The 21828-nt window shown below is 38.1% G+C and overlaps 1 protein-coding gene across 2 annotated transcripts in view; it reads left to right on the top strand.

The window, feature by feature from the left end:
- The window catches only part of Uchl3 (ubiquitin C-terminal hydrolase L3), a 42022-nt gene extending 20800 nt beyond the window's left edge, over window positions 1-21222 (top strand). The window contains exons 7-10 of one of the 2 annotated variants that reach the window (XM_026788379.1): window positions 10720-10911; window positions 15822-15897; window positions 20013-20071; window positions 21001-21222. In XM_026788379.1, the coding sequence (XP_026644180.1) occupies window positions 10720-10911; window positions 15822-15897; window positions 20013-20071; window positions 21001-21084 (411 nt within the window). In that variant the 3' untranslated portion in view covers window positions 21085-21222. The remainder of the gene's footprint in view (window positions 1-10719; window positions 10912-15821; window positions 15898-20012; window positions 20072-21000) is intronic. The other variant, XM_005365364.2, reaches the window with a different exon arrangement.
- The last annotated feature ends 606 nt before the right edge of the window (window positions 21223-21828 follow it).

Genomic DNA, 21828 nt, shown 5'->3' on the forward strand with positions numbered 1-21828 from the left:
AGATGCCCCTCGACCGAAGAATGGATAAGGAAAATGTGGTACATTTACACAATGGAGTACTACACAATGGAAAAAAATGACATCTTGAAATTTTCTGGCAAATGGATGGATCTAGAAAATATATTGAGTGAGGTAATCCAGACCCAGAAAGACAAATATAATATGTACTCATAAGTGGCTTTTAGACATATAGCAAAGAAAACCAGCCTACAATTGACAATCCCAGAGAACCTAGACAACAAAGAGGACCCTAAGAGAGACATACATGGATCTACTCTGTAGAGCACCACGCCCATCTGTGCTCTGTGCAACACCATACAGTTAGTAAACCTGGCAAGGGGCTGAGGATTGAAACATACAAGGACTCACGGACAGAGACACAGGTCATCCTTGATGCCAGAATCCTTGAAACAGGAATGCTCCAAGAATGCTCTTTTTATTGTGTTCAGGGGCAGCTTATATAGAGATAGCCACGCCCCAGCCAGACACACCACAAACCATTCTCCTGCCATCAGGAACTCCTAAGGGTCTCGTGCCCAGAGCAGCTGGATGCACTCAGGTCTGGAAAACAAGTTGTTTTCAGGAAATTCAGGATCTGGGGGTTCACAGTTCCCAACACTAATCTATATGGGAAGGGGAAAAAAGATAAGATCTTCTGAGTAAATTGGGAGCATGAGGACCATGGGAGAGAGTTGAAGGGGAAGAGGGAGGCAGAGAGCAGGGAGGAAAGGAGGGGAGCGGAGAAAAATATCTAAATAATAAAAGAAAACAGGGAAAAATGATGCTTTTGATGACATGAGTATTTTTATTTGTTAATGAATAGTCCACAGTGCAGTAATGAAAAAAGTCTGCAAGTTATACATGGAGACAAGAAAGAAAAATCCAAGTGTACTTTGCCTTCAGACTATTTTCGTGTCGTTTGCCAAAGAACCTCCATGTAATTATTTTTATTTTTTTAGCGTACAAAAGCATATTATTTTATTATGCTTTTAAATAAACATGCCAAAATCAAAAGTTTACAAAAATACATTTAGCATTTAGTTACATACTTAATTCCAGCCTTTTAGCATAATCTAAACAGTTAAGAAAAAGGAGCTTTCTTCATATCTTAGTATGAATATTTTCTTATTCAAAACTTTTTTAGAAATAATTCTTTGCATACTTTCAGGCAAGTAAATCATAAATTACTTTCCAGTTTTTCAATTTTGATGTTTATATTTTTAGTTTTTCAAAGTAAAAATAGACTTTAGTAAATATCATTTTTTTACCGAAGTGTTCATTGCAGATTCTCCCAAAGAAGTTTCTCTTAGTTGTGATTAAACGGATTCACATTGTTAAGGTTTTCAGTTCATAAGGTGAATTGTTCTTCCATCTCTTGGCCACTAAGGAACTGAATTGAGCTTGTTCTGCGTCAGAGACTGCATTGTAAATATGAATAAGAAATAGTTTTTGTCTTCAGAGGTCTTTTATTTCAGCCACTAATGACTTTGAGCGTGGCTAATGCTAGTATTAAATTCTTTTAATGTTCCCTTTTAAAATGGATTTTCAATTTTTTTTTTTTTTTTTTTTGGAGACAGGGTTTCTCTGTGGCTTTGGAGCCTGTCCTGGAACTAGCTCTGTAGACCGGCTGGTCTCGAACTTACAGAGATTCCCCCTGGCTCTGCCTCCTGAGTGTTGGGATTAAAGGCGTGTGCCACCATTGCCCGGCTTGGATTTTTAAATTCTTTCATTGTAAATAGTATATTTTGATACCAGTGTTAAATTTTATTTTTAAATTTTGCTTTTTGACAGAGGGAAATAATGTTTCCTTTCTAATGACTCTTAAAGATCTTTAGTAAGTTTGTGAAATGAATTTAAGTCACAAATTAAATTTAATATTTAATGAAAGTATAATGTAATCTGGCCTTGTTAGTGTTGTTGACTTTTAAAATCAAGTCTATTTAATCTTTGGGTAATGTTTTGATTTCAAGTATATAGTAGCAGATAGGTTTATATAATTAGAATATACCACACACAGTTGAATCTCTCAGTATTTCTGGTAGACAGATTGGTTCTAGGAACACTCTAGATAACAGATTCCTTGTGTAAAATGTTTATTTAACTTTTATTTGTTATTCATTTTATATGTCCTCTGAGTACAATGGTTTATAGTATTTACATATAATCTATACATATTTTCTTGTATTCTTAAAATCATCTGTGGATTGCTTACTAATAGATATTAGAGTTAGAGAATAATAAGAAAAGTATATAATTTTCAATCCTTGATTGGTTAAATCAACAGATGGAGAGATTATATGTAACGGCGTAAACGAATGCAGACAGATTGTAAATACATACATACATATATATATGTATATATATACAGCTTTAATAGACTTACAGAACCACCGTTCCTGTGGAGACCAGGAAAGCAGAAGCAGCAGCTGGGAGCACGCTCGCCAAATATATATGCAAACATTAGCCCGAGGCGAACACGCCCCCTAAGGGGCGGGACTTATCCCTACAATTATAGTAATTAAGTTGTGTGTGTATGTGTGTATGTGTGTGTAAGTAACAGACAGACCCTATTAGTGTGTGTGTGTGTGTGTGTGTGTGTGTAACAGACAGACCCAGTCTGTGTGTGTGTTTGTGTGTGTGTGTCTGTAACAGAAAGACCCAGTCTGTGTGTGTGTTTGTGTGTGTGTGTCTGTGTGTTACAGACAGACCCAATCAAAATCTAGTTGACTTTTGACTTAGCTAAGTGTGTATTGTCAATGTAGGACACAAGTTTACAGTGTGTAGACAAGTTTATTAATTGAGTAGATACAGTTCATGGCTCTGTTGCAAACTGAAAACGTTTACGGTTTTAGAATATCTTATTGCCTTTATTTTGTGTGCACCTGCATGATGTGAGGGTATACCAGGTCATGTGTGGAAGTCAGAAGCCACCTTTTTGAAGTCACTTCTTTCCTTTCACCCAGGAATGAGACTTAGGTCATTAGGCCTGTGCCTCTTGAGCCATCTCACTGGCCCTGAAGCATAGCAGAAATCATTCCATTTAGTCAAAGACAGTTTCTGCATACCTAAGGCAAAGTGCTATTTATAACCGTCTTTGAATTCTTGTCTTCTTTCCTCTGCTAGGCAAGAAAGGGCTACTAGGAAGTACTTAGTTCCTATGTAGAGTTTAAATTCCCGATTATCTTGAAAGAGACAAATGGAAGCAGCAAAATGTAGTTAAGGTATGTAAATCCAGTTTTATCAACAAGTTTAGAATTATAGAGGCTGGAGAGATGGCTCAGCAATAGCATCTACTAAGTTTGGTTTCCAGCACCCATGTCAGGTGGCATACGACCCGTGGGCAGCCCAAGCTCCAGCGTATCTGAAACCCTCCTCAAGTACCGAACTCACGTGCAGACACACACATGCTAAAATTAAAATATGTTCTTTTTAAAACTTGAAACTAATTTTCTGCTTATTTTGAAATTTTACTTTACTTTGCATAACCTATTTTCCATACTTTTACAAGGCCTGGAGTGTACTGGTGTCAGAGAGTGCCACAATAGTCTGGAGCAGAGTGTAATGAAAGTTTATTTATCTGTGGGATAAACTCACAGGAAGGGTAGCAACCTGCAGACCTCTGTGTGTGCTGGGAACTGGGAACCGAATCTAGCAGAAAGAAGACTGCACACGCTTTTCTTGTGCACTCATAGTACATGAGACCACACCCAAAGTGGGTCGGTATCGTAAAGGTTATTGGCTGAAGGAGTTCCTACAGCAGTGGAATAAAGTGGAGGCTGTTTCCTTCCATTTGGTTCTTCACACTGAGAAACACTGCCATGAGCCTCCGTCCTCATGTATCCATGGTGGTCTCTCATCTTTCACTGTTTCTTCTCCACTGCAGTCTCTGAGCGGAGGCCTTACATTCCCCTTTTCTCCTTCTGTCTTAGAAATGGGAGTGCCAAACTGTTTCTGTAAGGGAAACATCTATACTGAAGTCAGCAGTTCCTCCTTTCAGATCTAACTAGATGTCCTTCCTCCATCTAAGACTGCCTTAGGTATATAAACAGACTGACGTGCATGGAGAGAGTAAGATTTTTCTCTTGTGTTCTGACTTTATAGATCACAGGGCAGTGTTAGGATGAGAATTTGCACTTAGTGAAAATCGTATTTGAAGCTATTTTCAAAATGAAAAGAATTTCCGAAACTTAGTTTAGCTTGACAACAATAAATTCAAATTTCATGTGACATTAAAAATCAGAAACCCGATTGTTGAACCTGCATGGGAGAGTGTCAGGAAAGAGTGTCTGGAGGCCGTGGGCGTCAGCTCCATCAGTGAAGGAAGCTGCTCTTGTGAACACTGGAGTTGGTAGTGCTATTTTATATGTTTCCTTTCTAACTTGTGCCTGATTTTGACTTCTTTGCCAACTGAACGGGGATAGTTTTTATCCCTTGCATGGGTCTGACTTCATTTTTCTATTTTAAGTTCCAGCTTTAAATTTCCTTTAATGCAGTGCATTGTGCTGGAATCTAACCTGAAATTGCAGGAATTCATTTAGAATTAAATTGTAATTTTGATTTTAAGGTTTAGAAGCTTTATATGAACATATATTATCTCCACCTAGACACATGTATGTATCTTCAGAGGATTATGTATTTGTAATCTTTTTTACTATATTCACCATCCCTAAAGAGGTTTTTGTTTTTCTTTCTGTGTACAATTTAAGACTCAGGGATGGTTCTAATATTAAAAGAACACTTTGTGGGTCAGAGTGACTCAGAGGCTAAGAGCGCCTGCTACTCTCCCAGAGGACCATATCTTTCCCGAGCCCATATCTGTGTAACTGCAGTTGCAGAGGATCAGTTACCGTGGCGTCTATGGGCATTGCACTCGTGTGACATACATTCGCATAGACAGACCTACATGCATGTAAATAAAAGTAACTAAGAAAAAAATTTTTAAAGGTACCAAAAAATAGCCTGATATACTTACTCAGTTGTAAGCAAATGAATATTTTATTAATGAGCAATAACCATGATATAAGAAGCTAAAATTCTTTTTAAAAAGCATTCAGTATGCTCTGTTCAATTTATGGTATTTATTTCCAATATGTAACCACTTGTTTCTGAAGATCCAATTAGTTTCTCTAATAATAATAATAATAATAAATAATAATAAGAATAATAAATAATAATAAAAGAAAGGTATCTCGGAGCCATAGGCATTCTCAAATGGTTAAGATGTAGAAGTGGAGTCCTGGGTAAAGGCAGAGAGAGGTAAGAGGGAGGCAGTAAGGAGGTGACACGTTTGGGTAGAAAGCATCAGAAGAATCAGTGGTTGCCTGTTTTTTGTTTTTGTTTTTGTTTTTTTCAAAAATAACTGAAGACATCAAACCACATATTCAGGAACTTTAGAGATACTGTAGAATAAATATTCCTGTCATCAGCCACTCTCCCAGATATCAAATATTCATACTTAAGAAAACAAAAGTAAAAAATGTTCAAGCTACTTAGAAGACCCAGAAGCAAAAGGTATATTAGATACCAATAAGCTAAGAATTATGGCAGATTTCTCATTAGAAATTATTTAAGTTAGGACAAAATAAGCTACTATTTTTTAAAGTACTGGAAGAATTCAGTGAAAAGGCCTTTTGAAAAGGAGAACAAACCTTTATAACAAAAAATGAAGAGAACTCATTCCCAGTTTGTTTCCACTCTAAGAAATAGAAAAGAATTCCTCCATGCAGAAGCATTGTGATAGCAGGAATAATCGGACCTATGCAGAAATTGGCAAGTACTGGAGATGGGACAAGGAAAGGTAATTAAAACGTATTTCTTAAAATTTATTTTTATTTTTAACTTTGTGTGTGTGTGTGTGTGTGTGTGTGTACACGTGTGTGTGTGTGTGTACACATATGCGCACATGGGTGCAGCTGCCTGCAGTAGCCAGGGCATCAGGTCCCAATGGAGCTAGAATCACAGGTGGTTGTGAACTGTCTGATGTGGGTGCTGGGAATTGAACAAGAGTAGTAGGTATTGACACCTGAGCCATCTTTCCAGCTACATTTTTTCTTTTAATTGCACTAAAATGTAATTGTGCAGCCAGGCACAGTGGCACTCACCTGTATCCCAGGAGGCTGAGGCAGTAGCATCTCAAATGTGAGGCCAACTTGGGCTTTATTGTGAGACCTTATCTCCAAAGCAAAAATGAAGAATAAGTTGTCTAAATAAACAGTAACCACACATTGGAAGTCTATACCATATGTAAAAATATTTGATGATAATACAAAGAATGGAAGAAAATATTTTGATAATACTGCTGTGATGTTCCAATAGTGTGGATCAAGTTGTGTGCTTTTATTTGAAGAACACAGCAGCCAGGTGGTGGCCCATGCCTTTAGTCCCAGCATTCTGGAGGCAAAGACAGGTGAATTTCTGAGTTGGTCTACAGAGCAAGTTCCAGGACAGCCAGGGCTACACGGAGAAACCCTATCTTGAAAAACCATACAACAATAACAACAAAAGAACACCGTGATTAAAGAAATTTAACAATAAAGTCTAAGACAGTTGCTAAAAGTTTTTTTTTTATTTATAAGCATACCATAGTAAACATAAGTAGAATCGAGAACAAAAATAATATTTAAAGGCACAATGGAACAAAGAATAAATGGAGAAAACAGAATTAACAATATAGCTTATAATCCAACCGCAGGGGGAAAATGACATGCAGTTAATAAAATGTAAGTCATTTAAATGTAGACATGTAAATTGGAAGAAAGATTATCATCTTGGTTGAAAAACATGACTTGGTGGGACAGCCTCAGAGCTGCTACAAGTGTTCCAGCAGACTCTTCCAGCACCAGGGTTCCAGATGCTTCTGACCAAGCTTTCAGCCATTAGTCAGAGCACTGTAAGTGCCCAGAGCTTGGCTGAAGATGATGTAGAATGACTAGATATCAACACTATAAAATCTGTTAAAAATGATTAACCATTGGCTTGGAAGCTGGTTGGCTCTGGGGCACTAAGGGCAAATGTGCTTGTGATGAACTGTCCTACACTGAAGTCTACCAAAGTGAATATGTACTTTGAATAGATCCAATGTCTGTTCTATTTATTTTTTCTAGTAAAAAGTATTATGATAGGAGTTTTCATTTTATAAATACACTGAGTTAATCAAAAAGAAAAAAAAGAAAAACATGACTCAAGTATATGATGTTTACAAGACGGTCATTTGAAATAAAATGCACAGAAAGATGGCCATTAAAATATAGGAAAGGGACTGGAGAGATGATGGCCCTGTGGCTGAGAGTGTTTACCATTCTTTGAAAGGAGTCAATTTTGGTTCCCAGTACCTACCTGTAACCCTTGCTCCAGGTATCTAAGACCTTCTGATATCTGTAGGAAACAAGTGCCATGTACATTTATTTAAAAAAAATATTATTTTTAGAAAATGTTAGCATGTTGTAAAGACAAAGACTGCTGGAAATGTTACAGATCAAATGATTCCTAAAGAACCATAATAAATTATGAATTCCCTGCTAGTCCCTGTCTGTTCCATTTCTGACCCTCCTTAGAGAAGCTGGTGGTGCTTCAGTCTGGGGAAGTCACCATATCAATCCCAAATTTAATGTGGACATCCTATCAGCATAGCACACGGACACCCAGAACTTCTGAACTCAAGTGATCCTCCTGTGGCAGTACAGGTCTGTGCCCCTCTGCCCAGCCTCCTGCAGACCTTGGAAGACAATAAAATTAACATGTGAGTTGGAGATTAGACCGAAGTATTGTGCTAGTAGAGAAGCATGGGTGATAATTGCATTATGACTATGTGAGGTTTCCTTGATTTATACTTAGTTGACCTTCTATATTAATCATATCTACTGTAGTTTCAGTCAACTGTAGATCAAAAATAATTTTCAAAAATATGTGCCTCAGAGCTAAAGAGATGATTTAGGGGCTAAGAGAGTGTACTATTGCAGAGGACCTAAGTTTGATTCCTAGAACCCAATTCAGATGTCTCACAACCAAGCATTAACTCCAGTTCCAAGAGATCTGATGCCGCCTTCTGACCTCCAGAGGTACCTGCACCCTTGTGCCTGAGCTTGTGCATAACACACAGTCATGCACACGATTAACAAAAACATACATTAAAGTGTGCCTGTTAGAGGCAGGTGGATCTCTGTGAGTTTAAGGGCAGGCGGGGCTACACAGTGAAATCCTGTTTTGAGTCCCCCCCCCCACCAAAGTGCACGCATTAAAGATCTGCAGACATTTTTGTCATTATTCTCTAAATGGTACAGTACGATAACTTTCCATGGGTTGGTATTGTTTGGGGTGTTGTAAGAAGTAATTGAGGTGACTGAGTATGTGCATGCATGCAGGTTATATGGAAGCACTGTTACAAGATTTTGCATTAGAGATTTGAGTATCCACAGAGTTTTCTATATCAGCATTTCTATGCCAGCATTTCTGGAGCCATTCCTTCATTGATATAAAGAGATATTTTTGCTTATGGGTGAAAATACTGGCTACCATACAATAACTGGGTGTTGTTCACTCTCAGCTAGTCTCAGGAAGAAAAGTTATGAGGACGACGGTGCTAAGTACAAATGATAAAGCATGTGGAGCATCAAAGGCCTATCTGGATTCTCCTGTATCATTTGTGTTCTTGTAACTTGGTAAATTTGAAGTCACAAAAACAAATGCTCCAAAATTGTTTTAGAAAATGTAAGAGTGAAGCCATTAATACCTAAAGGTGTGCATGTAGTCAGCAGCTTAAAGGAATGAGAGTGTGCCAGCCTCTAGGACAGAGTGCTTCTTTGCCTACTGCCTGCTGTGGAACAGCGGCCTCCTCCAACTTAGCGTTCCTCTCTTGCCATGCAGCCTACTGTGCATGTAGCAACCTTCTTGGTCTTCTTTATGTCCTCCTGTGACTGCACATAGACTGTGAATCCCCCTTGTGCTATGAATAGGAAAATTGTATCTAACCTAGAAATCCCATGTCTTTAGCCAGCGTCATGGAAAAATAACACTTAACCTGTTAGATTGAAAGGTAAAAATCAATTCCCAGACCTATTCTTGAATATGTTCTACTTGTCCCTATTTGTTGTGTGTTTTTCACTGTGAATTCTTGGCAGAATACCTTTCTCCATTTCATCTCTACAGCCTCCCGGCATTATGTCGCTGTGTAACTCTGGGGTGGTTCTTTGTCCGTCTCTACTACTCTTTAGTCTGTCCCTCCGTCTCACTCCTTACTCCATTCCCCCTTCCACTAATTTGCCTTTTCTCTTCTTCCCTTTGCCTCTCATTTGAATAAGCTCAGGCTGAATACATCAGTCAATGAGAGCAGACATTATTATATTCACCTTTATTCCCATACGGAGTCAAGTATAGAATTCTTTTATATATTTCTGGTGGATGGTTAATATTATAAATGCTAACTGATAAGATGAGCTTTTCTTAAACCTTGAAAAATGACTGTTTTGTTCTAGGCTAGCATGTAGCTCACATAGATCAAGAGTACCAACACAGATCATAGATTGTTAAGGGTCTGAAGAGTTTTGGAGATCATTTCAAGCTAAAGTCACTTTCCTAATGCTGCTGTAATATGTTATCACCAAAGAACTGGACTCTCTCCTTTTTATTTCTTCTCACAGTAGTTAGACTGGTGATGGCTTTGTCGGATTAGACATGAATCACAAACACTGTTGCGTCTGTTGAAAGTGACAATGTAAAGCTAACTGGATTACCGCTGATAAGTCAGTTTTACATCTTCTACGTATATTTTGTGGAACAACAGCATTTGGGAAGTTATCCCCCAGGATCTATCTTAAGACAGTTAACACCTGGCTCACTGTAACTAATAAAAGCTGGCACCAGAGCCTTTCTCTTGGCCATGGAGGCCCTTTGCTGGTGACCCAGACCACTGAGCTGTAGATGTCATCTCTTGGGTTTAGCTACAGTCCTTCCGCATGCTGCCAGCATGACTGAGGTTCTGTCACTTCCCCCACTTGCGCTCTGCTTTCTCTGACTGTAAGATATGAGTATAGTTGGAATGATCCCATGGACTCATGGAAGACTATGAACTGATAGATATGTAGTGCTTCAGAGAGTACCTGGCGTAAAGTAAAGGGTGCACATTTTGTGTAATGTTCCTGTTCACTTACAAGATGGGAAGAGGCTATAATGCCTTCCTTGTAACTTGTCAGCTAATACCGAGGGTTGTCAGATGATTGAGGCCATCACCTCCAGAGGGGTTAGCTTTACTCTTGTTTATAATTTTTAGGGTTTATTTCTTCTCATTCAAGTTTATACTCTCTAAATAATTGTTTTTAACCAATGCCTATTATGGTTGGGTTTTCTTTCCACTTTTGTTCTTTATGTGACTTGTCTATGTTTCATGGATTTTGTGTTACATTTTTAAAGCCATATATATGTATATATATAGTGATACTATTTTAGTGGCTTTTAAATCTTTAGTTTTATGAGTCTGTGCAATGAAAATGAGGATATGTAAATTTTCAGATGTGCACTTAAAAAGTTATGTAACAACCTTGTGCTTATTATAAATACCCACTTTACCCACTTTAAGCAACATTCATACGTGATCCTTTACTAGAATACAATTATTAAAAGTACTCGACCATATGAATACAAGTATGACCATACGTTGCTTTTAAGGATAAATGATCAACCCAGTAACGTGGTCTAAGTGAAGTATTCTCTCTTTTAATTATGTAGTCCTCCTCGCCATCCTCATCACAGCCTCATTCTAGCCACTGCAGAGCGAAGGCCTCATCATTGTGTCACCATGCATCCCTGCCCTGGGTCAAACGTAACCATGTAGGCCCTGCAAAGGCTACCAGTCCATCTCTCCGTCTTCGTCGCTGGCGACCCTTCTTACGCCTACCATCTTTGGGTCTCCATTCTGTTGTAAGTGTAGTCAATCTTCCATCTCTTCTCCCAGTGACAAGGGCAGTCTTTTTGTTTGTGTGTTTGTTTTTCCTTAAGCGTCTTCAGTCTTTAAAGTGCTTTTCTCTTGGTTCACTCAACCATTGGCTTTTTCTACTCCAATAAGATTGCAAGCAAACCTCCATGCTCTGCAGTCTTGCTTGACGTTTGCCCGTGCCTTGGTGAACATCCATCTTTCCGCTCCATATCCTGTGAATGTAAGGGTACGTGCCTGTTGATGAATACTGATTGGCATTGTGAGAACACTAAGTTCCTATGAATTGTTAAAGTGAGTGCCTGTTTCCTTACCCTTCGGCTTTCTGATTTCACTTAGGTAAGTTAGGTCAACAAATGCTATGTACCCTCTGAGTTCTTTGCCATCTATTCCTTTATTTTTTTTTTCATATTTCTGAGCATGACTAGTCTTTTGCTATGCTTTGGATCACTTTACTTACTCTGTTCTCAATCTAAACCCTCCATGGTGTAGCGTGTTGCATCTAAGCTATTTTACTCCTTGATGTGGCTCAGGTACTTGGTTTAATCTTGATCCAATCTTTCCTGCCAACTCAGTTTGAAAAGATCTTTTCCAAGTAAGAGATGGAGATTTGCTCCTTGTGTATTAATATAGGTGTCCTACAAATTTTACTTCTCTCATAATCTAAAAGTATCAGCCAACTATTATAATATGCATATACATAAGGCCTTAAATATCCAAGGTGATAGAATTCCAGTAGTTCTCAGACATTAAAATAAACTACAGAATGAAGCAACCAAGCTCTTGTCTTTGTGATGTTCTAAGCTACTGAAGGCAATGGCTGTGGTTGGACAGAGCCCACCTAGAAATGCGATGTCTGAAAGCTTTAGTGTGCCAAGCATCATAGAAACTTGTTATTTCTATAACTCATTGCAGCATTTGAAGCAAGAGGAAGTCAAAATATGCATACATTGTAGCATTTAAAAGCAGCTAAATGTCAAATACCCTTTCTTCCCCCCTCATTTACCCTTTTAAAGCTATCTTCAAACGCCAGCAGTTTTCTTTATCCTTTGCTTCCACCAAATATCAGTGTGGTCATCACATAGTTCCATTTGTGCTGAATATCAACAGACTGCTTATTATTCCCCTCTCTCTCTCTCTCTCTCTCTCTCTCTCTCTCTCTCTCTCTCTCTCCCCCCCTCTCCCTCTCTCCCTCCCTCCCTCCTTCCCTTTCTCTCCCTCTCGTCTCCTAACCAGATTACAACATTCATTTGTCCTTTTTATTTATTCATCCATTTGATATGTGTGCTTCGCCACTGCGCTGTACACTGTTGACACAGTTGGAGATAAAGGTGAATTAGAACAGAGTGCAGTCTAATGCATTCTGACTGGGGAACAGTTCACTTAATTCTGTGTATGAATAATTCCTTCTGTATTTAAAAATTATAAATATAAATGAGCATGTTATTTAGCATTTGCAGTTTTGTTTTTGTGTATTGTTGTTTGTTGCTGCATATTAATTTCATTGCCTTATCACTTTGTAAATGCTTCCATAGCATACTTAGTGCTTAAGAACATGGACTGGAGCTGCACTGCATGGGTTGTCGTCCAGGAACCATCACTTGCTAGCCATTCAAATGTGTTACTAAGATGTGTTACCTTTTTACTCTGTATTCTTGAGTGTAAGATGCATATGAGCATATAAAGCTATCTGACTGGAGTTGTCTGATTAATTGACCAATACAAATACAGCATTCCATCAGTGCCTGGTATAGATGAAGTACCCTATGATTATACCTTAAACCTTTTTCTGATGTGAAATTTATATTTAGTAATTAATGAATGCATTGATTATATCACTTTTTAGTTCTTTGGGATTAATGAGAAACCTTCTAAATTGAGGATTTAGAAGATAGAAAAAAAGTAGGCAAGCCTTACCAATCTATAGCTTCTGTTTTTCATATGTGCTATAGTTATATGATGACTATTTTTAAACAGGAAGACATGCTGGAATTTTCTGCTTGCTTACTCTTGGGTTTCCTGGAATACTTGTTGGGCAGTTGAATGATTGCAGACATTAGACTCTCAGACTAATGGGATTGGTCAAAGGATAAAGCTTACCAGAAATAATGAGGTTTTCAGGAAAGTTGAAACATTTACCTATTATGACAAGTTGGAAGGCTTTTTCTGCTGCTTTTTGTTTTAAGACAGGATCTTGGCTGTGCTACTCAGACTAGCCTCAAAGTCTTGATCGTTCAGCCTTAGCTTGTTAAGTGCTGCGATTATAGGCATGTGCCAGCACTCTTGGCTTGAGATTTGGATTTTAATGTTCATTTTTACTTAAAAAGGGACATTGCACATATTTTGCTTCATTAGATTTGGTACTTCCTTACAGTTGTGATGATGTATTAATATTATAACGATATGTAAGGTTTATATAGTGTTTAACAGTTCACAAATATTTTCACACATGCATTTAAACTTCAAGGGGGTGGGGCTGGAGAAATGGCTCACTGGTTAAGAACACAGGTTACAGTTTCAAAAACTGGGGTTCAATTCACAGTACCCACATGGTGGCTCACAACCTTCTATAATTCCAGCCAGGGAATCAGACACTCCCTTCTGACATCTGGAGGCAATGCATGCATGTGGTACACGGACTGCATACAGGCACTGCATGCATGTGGTACACGGACTGCATACAGTCACTGAATGAATGTGGTACACAGACGTGCATACAGGCACTGCATGCATGTGGTACACGGATGTGCATACAGTCACTGAATGAATGTGGTACACGGACTGCATACAGGCACTGAATGCCTGTGGTACACGGATGTGCATACAGGCACTGCATGCATGTGGTACACAGACGAGCGTTCTTAAAATCCCAGTGCACTCAGCTACAACTCTAAGCTCAATAATCATTTAAACCTGAAAACAGATGAGCTCCCAGGTATTGGGTGCACATTCAAGTCCCCAACTCCAGCGGAAGATTTTTTAACCTCTAGTGACCTTCCACCTTATTGGCAAATATGAAAAATGGAGGCTATATGATGTTTAGTTATTAAGAGAAATTGTTCAAATGAATGAGAATTAGTTTGCATATCAGTGTCTGAATGAAATAATGTCTCAAAGACTTCAGATACTTGATAGTCTCAGTTAAGGTGTAGCATTTCTGTTTTTTAATGAATTTATAAATGGTTTGCCTTGGCTCAGTCTTGAAAAGACCAGATTCTCTCCTAGTCACTGATAAAATAATACAAGATTGAGTAATCACAAATGTGGTTTTGACAGAGAAGTAAAGACTGACTTTAAATATTTGTAGAACTATTAGATTCAAGAATGGTTAGGCTTTTGTCCAGCATAATGGAAAACACAAGACATGTTTTAGGCTCAATATGACTCAGGGCTGGAGAGATGGTTCAGCGGTTAAGAGCACTGACTGCTCTTCCAGAGGTCCTGAGTTCAATTCCCAGCAACCACATGGTGGCTCTCAGCCATCTATAATGAGATCTGGTGCCCTCTTCTGGCATGCATACATACATGGAAGGAATGTTGCATACATAATAAATAATTCTTTAAAAAAAAGAAACATGACTCTACGAAACTGTCATATTAGTGAAATAGTCTCCAAATAATGACAGTTCCTGTCATTAGAGGGGTTTGTAGTAAAGAGGAGTACAGTCATGGGTGGTGATAAAACTATGAAGTTTTGATTTATACCGACTGTGAAATTATTTAGTTCTGGACTGAAATGAATGAGAATTAGTTTGCATATCAGTTTCTGAAAACTTTGTTTTATTCAAAGCTCAAGGGAAATAATTTCAGAAGAATAAGATTAAGTCATCATGTCAGTAAACACTTAGGCATTCTGTATGCCTTACGAAATAAAGTAGCAATGAATAAAAAGTAATGGTTGTTCTGCAACTTTAATTTCTGCATCAAAAGTATTTACATTAAACTATTGAAAGATATATAGTTATTTGAAGGTGAAAATAACAGCCTTTGAGTTATAAAATACTGTGTTACTTAAAATAGGTAATGTAAAACAAAATTTGATTTAAGCTACTTGGAAATTTTTGCTTCATACAATTGAAGTTCCACATATATTTAGCTGTGAGTGCTCTTCATTTTATTTAGATTTGGTAAATAACTAATATATTTACTACATATCATAAAATGCCAGTTTGTATATTAACTTTACCTAAGTGAATTCAAATGTCTAGGAAATGTGAATATTGCTTGTGTAAATTGAGTTTGATAAGCTAAGGAAATGGAGGTATAGTTTAAATAGCAAGTTGTTCATTAAGAGTTAAAGAAAAGAAAGAAATACAGGTTACAGTTTATTGTATATTAGTTTTTCTTTTCTCCATTCGTAATCATTAGGACATTTCCTTCATCTATTCATTTAAAAGCTTCCTGAATCTAGAATGATTGTTTACACTGCATTGTTCAAAGCACGAGATTTTTAAGTTCAAACAACAGACAGCTCACTTTCTGGTATCCTAAAATTTAACTTCAAAAGAGTTTCTAACTTCAAGAATTAAGAAAAATATCTTAACACTTATATTTTGATGTTTAAATCAGTTCACTCATTCATTTCAGTGAGCAGTATACATTGTCCATATGCTGTGCACATGCACAGCATCTTATGCTGACAGTGTGAATTCAAGTTAAACAAAATGTTCAGTTTCCACACTGGGTGAGACTTAAGTGATGTGTTTTACTGTTGATGATGAGCATGGTGTCATAAACATCACGTGGCCATTCTCTGCATCCCATCAGTAATTGGCCCTGAATTATACTGGATAAATGTTGTCTTCTGTCATTTTATATTATTTATATACACTTATTTGTACTTGATTGATTTGCTTAGCTACTAATGTACATAATATATTTTTCCCTCCTATTCCAGGCACCAAGTATAGATGAGAAAGTAGATCTTCATTTTATTGCGTTAGTTCATGTAGATGGGCATCTCTATGAATTAGGTAAGAACTATTTTAATTTATCCTGGGGAGAGAAATGACCAGGCTCTATTTGTTGTAAAAGGGACTGTTCTCACTTTATTTACTGAAATTGCTAGAGAAACAGTGACTATAATGTATACTCCTAGATTTATAAAAGTGATGGTGGCATTGAAAATGAGAGAATTGGTAGAAAAGACAGGAACATCTGAGCTGTTTGGGGAAGAGCAGTGAGGAGGAAAGAGTGGTAGTAAAACCCCATGGGGCTGGGGTGTGCTGGGGAGAAGGGAGAGCACTGGCTCCTCTAGAGCTCCAGTCCCCATCACCCACGTGGGACTCCAAAGGAACTGTGACTCCAGTTCCAAGGGATCTGACGTGACACCCTCTTCTGGCCTCCGCCGGCACCAGGCATGCATGTGGTGCACAGACATTTAGTAGCAAAAGAGTCATTGAAAACAAAATAATAATGAAAACTCGTCAGCTGGGCGGTGGTGGCACACGCCTTTAATTGCAGCACTCGGGAGACAGAGGTAGAGGCAGGCAGATCTCTGGGAGTTTGAGGCTAGCCTGGTCTACAGAGTGAGTTCCAGGACAGCCAGGGCTACACAGAGAAACCCTGTCTCAACACAACAACAACAACAGAAAAAAAAAAATAGAAAGATAGTAAAACAAAAAAGAAAAAAGAAAAAAATCCCAAAGCCCTCAATTTGGTTGGTCAAATTGTTCTCTTAGCCTAAAGGCTAATGGGGCAGTTAGAAGGAAACACATACATCAAAGGTAATCTCAGACTGGAGAGGTGGCCCAGAGGTTAACAGGAAGACACACTGTTCTTGCATAAAACCAAGTTCAAGTCCCCAGCACCTATGTCAGGCAGCTCACAGCCTCCCATGACTCCAGCGCCAAGGGATATTGTGCCCTCTGTCAGCCTGTATGCACGTGGTCATGCACGTGTGCGCACACATTAGCATTTTAAATATACACGACTGTATATGTTAGAGGTCTGTTGAGATTAGAGCTTCAAAAGTGCATTTAAAGAAATGTAGAAATGTAAAGAAAGCCACAGTCGTGAAACTGTTGGAGAGAGTTGGGGTGGGTGCAAAACAAATAAATATGCAGTTGCTGATTCCTTCCACAAAAGTAGGCTGTTATCCAATGGGAATGACATTAATGCTTCTAACAAACTCAAAATAAAATGTTGAGCAAGCTGAATAATTCATACTGAATTTGTGAATAAAAAGAGATTAAGAGAATACAATTTTTAAGAAAACAGCTATTTAAAGTGGCTCTTGGGATTGCACCTGGGGCCTCATATGCGCTAGGCAAGCAGTCTGAGGCTGAGCTCCTCACCCAGCGTCGTCTTGTTTTTAAGACATCTGGTTGTTGGGTGACGCAGGTGATTCCTACAGGGCAGTGTATTGCAGTCTTACTTATTTTCTCTTTCCTAAGTTGTCAGGTTAACTGATGGGAAGGACCAAGTTATTTCTGGTTTTTAATTATGATTTCTTTTCCTTAAGGCCTCTGTAAGTTCCTAGTATATTTAAAGATGAATCACTCCTGAATAAATTTGCAGTTTGGAGTTCAGTGGCAAATTCCAAGTAGACAGAATAAGCAAACATAAAAATGTTAACTGATAAATTATTGCCTTTAAAAAGTAAACTTCAAAAATTATATTTTTGAATAGTTTTGGATATTTATGGAAATTAGAATAGTATATTCTCCCATTTACCTTTCTCCTAGGTTTGGCAGATCCTCTTAGTATTTCTGAAACATTTGAAAAAATGTTACAGACACGATGCTGTAGTATCTTTTAATAGGTTTTTGAGTATTTCCTGAAAAGAGGTAGTTTTCTCTGCAGTTGCCATTTGAAATCAGCATTGATACATTATTACCTAAGGATCTGGCTATGCATTTATCAGAGTAATGCCATTTAGAGGTTCTGAAGTCAGCCTAGAATTATGACCCTTTGTGTATCATTGTCTCACTAAATCCCAAAAGTTCTTCAACTTTTTATTGTCTTTTGTGTCATTGACATTTTTAAGAGGCTAAGACCGGTGTTCCTTCGATCTGTGTTGTCTGCTCTTTCCTCATGATGTATGTGTTTTGGGGCAAGAATATAACAGCAATGAGGCTACATCCTAAGGCATTGCCCATTTCCGTCATTTTTGACGATGCTAATTTTTGTCACTTGGTTTAGTTAGAATCGGTCTGATTTTTCTACTACACTGCTGATTAATAATTATTCCATGTTTATTAATAAGCAACGAGTAGATATTATTTCAGGAGATCTTTTGAGACTATAATAAATACGTAATTTCTCATCATGTTATCCCCTCTTCTTTTTAGAGAGGGTCTAACTAGATAGCCTGGCTGTCTTCAAACTCACAGAGATGTACCTGCCTCTACCTCCCAAGTGTTGGGATTAAAGGTGCATGTCACTGTGTCTGGCCAGTCATTACCATCCTTAACAGATATATAAAATTAGAGCCAAACCTGGTGGTGCGGGCCTGAGATCCTAGCTGCTAGGGAAGCTGAGGCAGGAGGATGATAAATTCAAGTCTTACCTGGGTTACAGAGTGTACCAAGGTCAGTCTGGTGAAGGCAGTGAGTTTCCACCTCAGATTAGAAGAGGATCCAGGGCAGAGCTCGGTGAGCGTTTCTAGCACATGTGGTACGCTTAGGTCAGCCCCCAGTGCCTCACAACGTCAGTAACAAATCCACCTGCAGGCTGGCTGTCCAGCCCCAGCATTAGCTTCGCTCTAAACTGATGCTGGAATGAAATAGTATAGCTTCATTTTGCTTCTTTGACATCTTAAGAGCAATTATTTAATATGTCCTCTTAATAAGGTTGATTGAAATTCTACATTATTCTAAACTGTTTATGAAAGAACATTCAGGAGAGTTTATTGCTTCACTAGAGTCTAATAAGATATTAGAGTATAAATGATACAATGCAGGGAAATAGACACATTAGTTTATTACTATTAGTTCAGGAGGGAAGCCTGCATTATTTTGCCTTTACATAAAAATGAAAAGGTAAAATGGTAAAATGATTTAGTTGTATGGTAGGCTGTAATGCATATAATCTACTCTTACAGCGGCAGGATGGAGGGCTACTGAGAAATGAGCATCTGTCATAAGACTGTTTTACTGTTGTGTTTATTTTTGTTTTTGAAACAAGATCTCACTGTGTGGGAGGTTATAGATTTGGATATGGATCAGTTCTCTTGATTAGCATTGACTTTTGTCATTGTGAACTTTTTTTAATAATATTGAAAAGTACTAGCTTATTGAAGATGATGGTGAATTTGCGTAAATAGTAAATAGTTCTAGGTTGTAAATTGTTACTTTCATCAGTAGTACTCAAGCCACAGTAGTTGTTTTTTCATTCATAAAATCATGCCATTCTTACTTAGTTTTTTGAAGTTAAAAAGTATTTGTCTCTTTAAGAGTGAAAATCATACTGGGCAGTGGAGGCATGTGCCTTTAATCCCAGCAGGCACATCACCGAGTTCCAGGATGGCCAGGGCTACACAGAAAAACCCTGTCTCGGGGGGCAGGGAGGAACTTATTATAGGCCAATTGGGAATTCTTTTTTTGTAGGGACCTATACACAAAGCAGAAAACATATCCTAGTTAAAATGTGTACTGTAAATGCCAGGGAACCATCAAGCGGTAACCCAGAGAAGCCCCACTAATGCATTGAGGAAAAGAAAGTGCAGCCATGTAAAGTACCTATTGAAATGATGCATTGAGGAAAGAAAGTGCAGCCTTGTAAAGTACCTATTGAAATGATGCATTGAGGAAAGAAAGTGCAGCCTTGTAAAGTACCTATTGAAATGATGCATTGAGGAAAGAAAGAGCAGCCTTGTAAAGTACTATTGAAATGAAGAAACTCAGACATGGAGACAGCTGCTGCTCTGGGTCGGTGTTAGTTACTTGAAATGTGGATTGTTTAAATATACTAACTGTTAACATTTGGTGGAAGCTAAAGCTATAGGTTACATATTTGAAAATCCCTGTTTTAAGATATAGTACTTAAACTATCTATCTCTCCTTGATTCACTGTAGGAGAGGAAATGGAAGGTAAGATATATTCTCTGGTAAAAACAAGAATTTACCTATTTGTTTGTCTTCCACAGATGGACGGAAACCATTTCCAATCAACCACGGGAAAACTAGTGATGAGACGTTGTTAGAGGTAACAGTAAAAGAACTGGTCCGCTTTAGCCTTTTCTGACCTTTTGGACTCTATATTGACTGTTGTTTTTTTTTTTTTTTTTCCCCTCTTGTGGATGCTTCTTGGTCCTTGATCTTTTTAGAAAATCCCCACACAAACTCTTGAATCAGTCTTAAAACTATGCAAGCCAGAGCCTAGCAGAGCTCTGCGTGAGCAAACTGAGCCTTGAACAGATCAAACTGAGTTGCTTATTTCTAGGTCATATTCTGTTAAAGCCAAGATACGTTAGTTGTGACTTGATCCCTGATTTTAGAGTTCTTTAATGGGAACAAGTTATGTGGCTTAGCATCAAGGAATTATGGAATTTTCGGGTTAAAAGTTGTTTTTTGAATTTTGTTGAGTTCTGAGACAGTCTCATTATGTAAACAACACTGGCTAGCCTGGAAACTGGCTGTGTGGACCAGGCTGGCCTTGAACTCAAAGAATCTGCCTACCAACGATTAAAGACTGTGTTATCATGCCTCATGGGTTAAAAGGTTTCAAGGAAGAGTATTCATCAGCTGGTTTTCATGGAGAGATTAATAACTATGCTACTTGGAAAAATTAGAAAAGAGGAATGGGAATTGACCTGCCTGACTGCAGAGTGAGTTTAAGATCAGCCAGAACTACTTGGTGAGACTCTGAAAATGGAGAGGGGGCAGGGCTTCAGGAGAGTGCTTGCCAAGATTCTGGATTTGACCCTCAGTCCTGGAAGCAGGCAGGGGAAGGTGGTAACAGGATTTGCTGTATTTTATGCTAAGCAAATTAGTTTTATTTATTTATTTTATTTTTATTCTTTGACATTTTTAGTTTTTATTTCATATTGAAAAAAGAAGTCTTCGGTATAAAATTAGTGTAAATTAGAAACATAAAGAATCTACAAATTGAAAACCTATACTTTTCTCCCATAGGATGCCATAGAAGTGTGCAAGAAGTTCATGGAGCGTGACCCCGATGAGTTAAGGTTTAATGCAATTGCTCTCTCGGCAGCATAGCTTCTCGACAGAAATGCCAAATGTGTGTTATCTGCAACAAAACTTACATTTCTGCTGCCATAACTAACTCAAAATTTTTGATATTTTCATTAACTTGACTGATTAAACTTTATGTGAATAAACTTTGACATTACCTGTGTTTTGTGTTGTTTTTGCTGCAACTTAAAGGTCAGTTCTTTGTTTTCTTTTTCCCTGTACTAGATTTATCTTGTGGCATTACTGACAATAGCCTTCTTATGCCTTTAATATTTCAAGATCGTGTATTAGGGCAGCAGGCACATCTTCCATCCCCAGTGTGAATGTACTTTATGTTTTATATGCTTCCTTATTATGTAGAAAACAGTTGTTGAGCGTTTACTTGTAGCAAGATGGTAACTATCCTAGCCATGGGACTTAGCAGCTGTCAACACTGTTGACTGATGCTGTAGTCATGGAGATTTGTTCCTGTGATCAGAGATACGTAGCAAAGACATAAAGAACAGGCAAAGCAGCAGTAGAGGCTAGCCAGTTAGTGTTTGTGCTGGAGAGTAACTAAGCGGTCTGTAGAGCTTCTTGACAAGGGAGTTTCTGGAAAAAGCTGACCAAAGCTGAGACCTGAGTGACAGAACATGAGCAGGAAATAATCATTGCAGCATCTTGAAATTATGATAGGACCTGATAGAAGGATCATGTGACCTGCATAGAGGAAGTGAGGGAAGTAGCAAGAAATGGGGTCAGAGAAGGAACGCTACAGGAAAGGTCATT

This window comes from Microtus ochrogaster, unplaced genomic scaffold (assembly GCF_000317375.1).
Source record: "Microtus ochrogaster isolate Prairie Vole_2 unplaced genomic scaffold, MicOch1.0 UNK2, whole genome shotgun sequence".
In the NCBI taxonomy this organism is placed as follows: Eukaryota; Metazoa; Chordata; class Mammalia; order Rodentia; family Cricetidae; genus Microtus; species Microtus ochrogaster.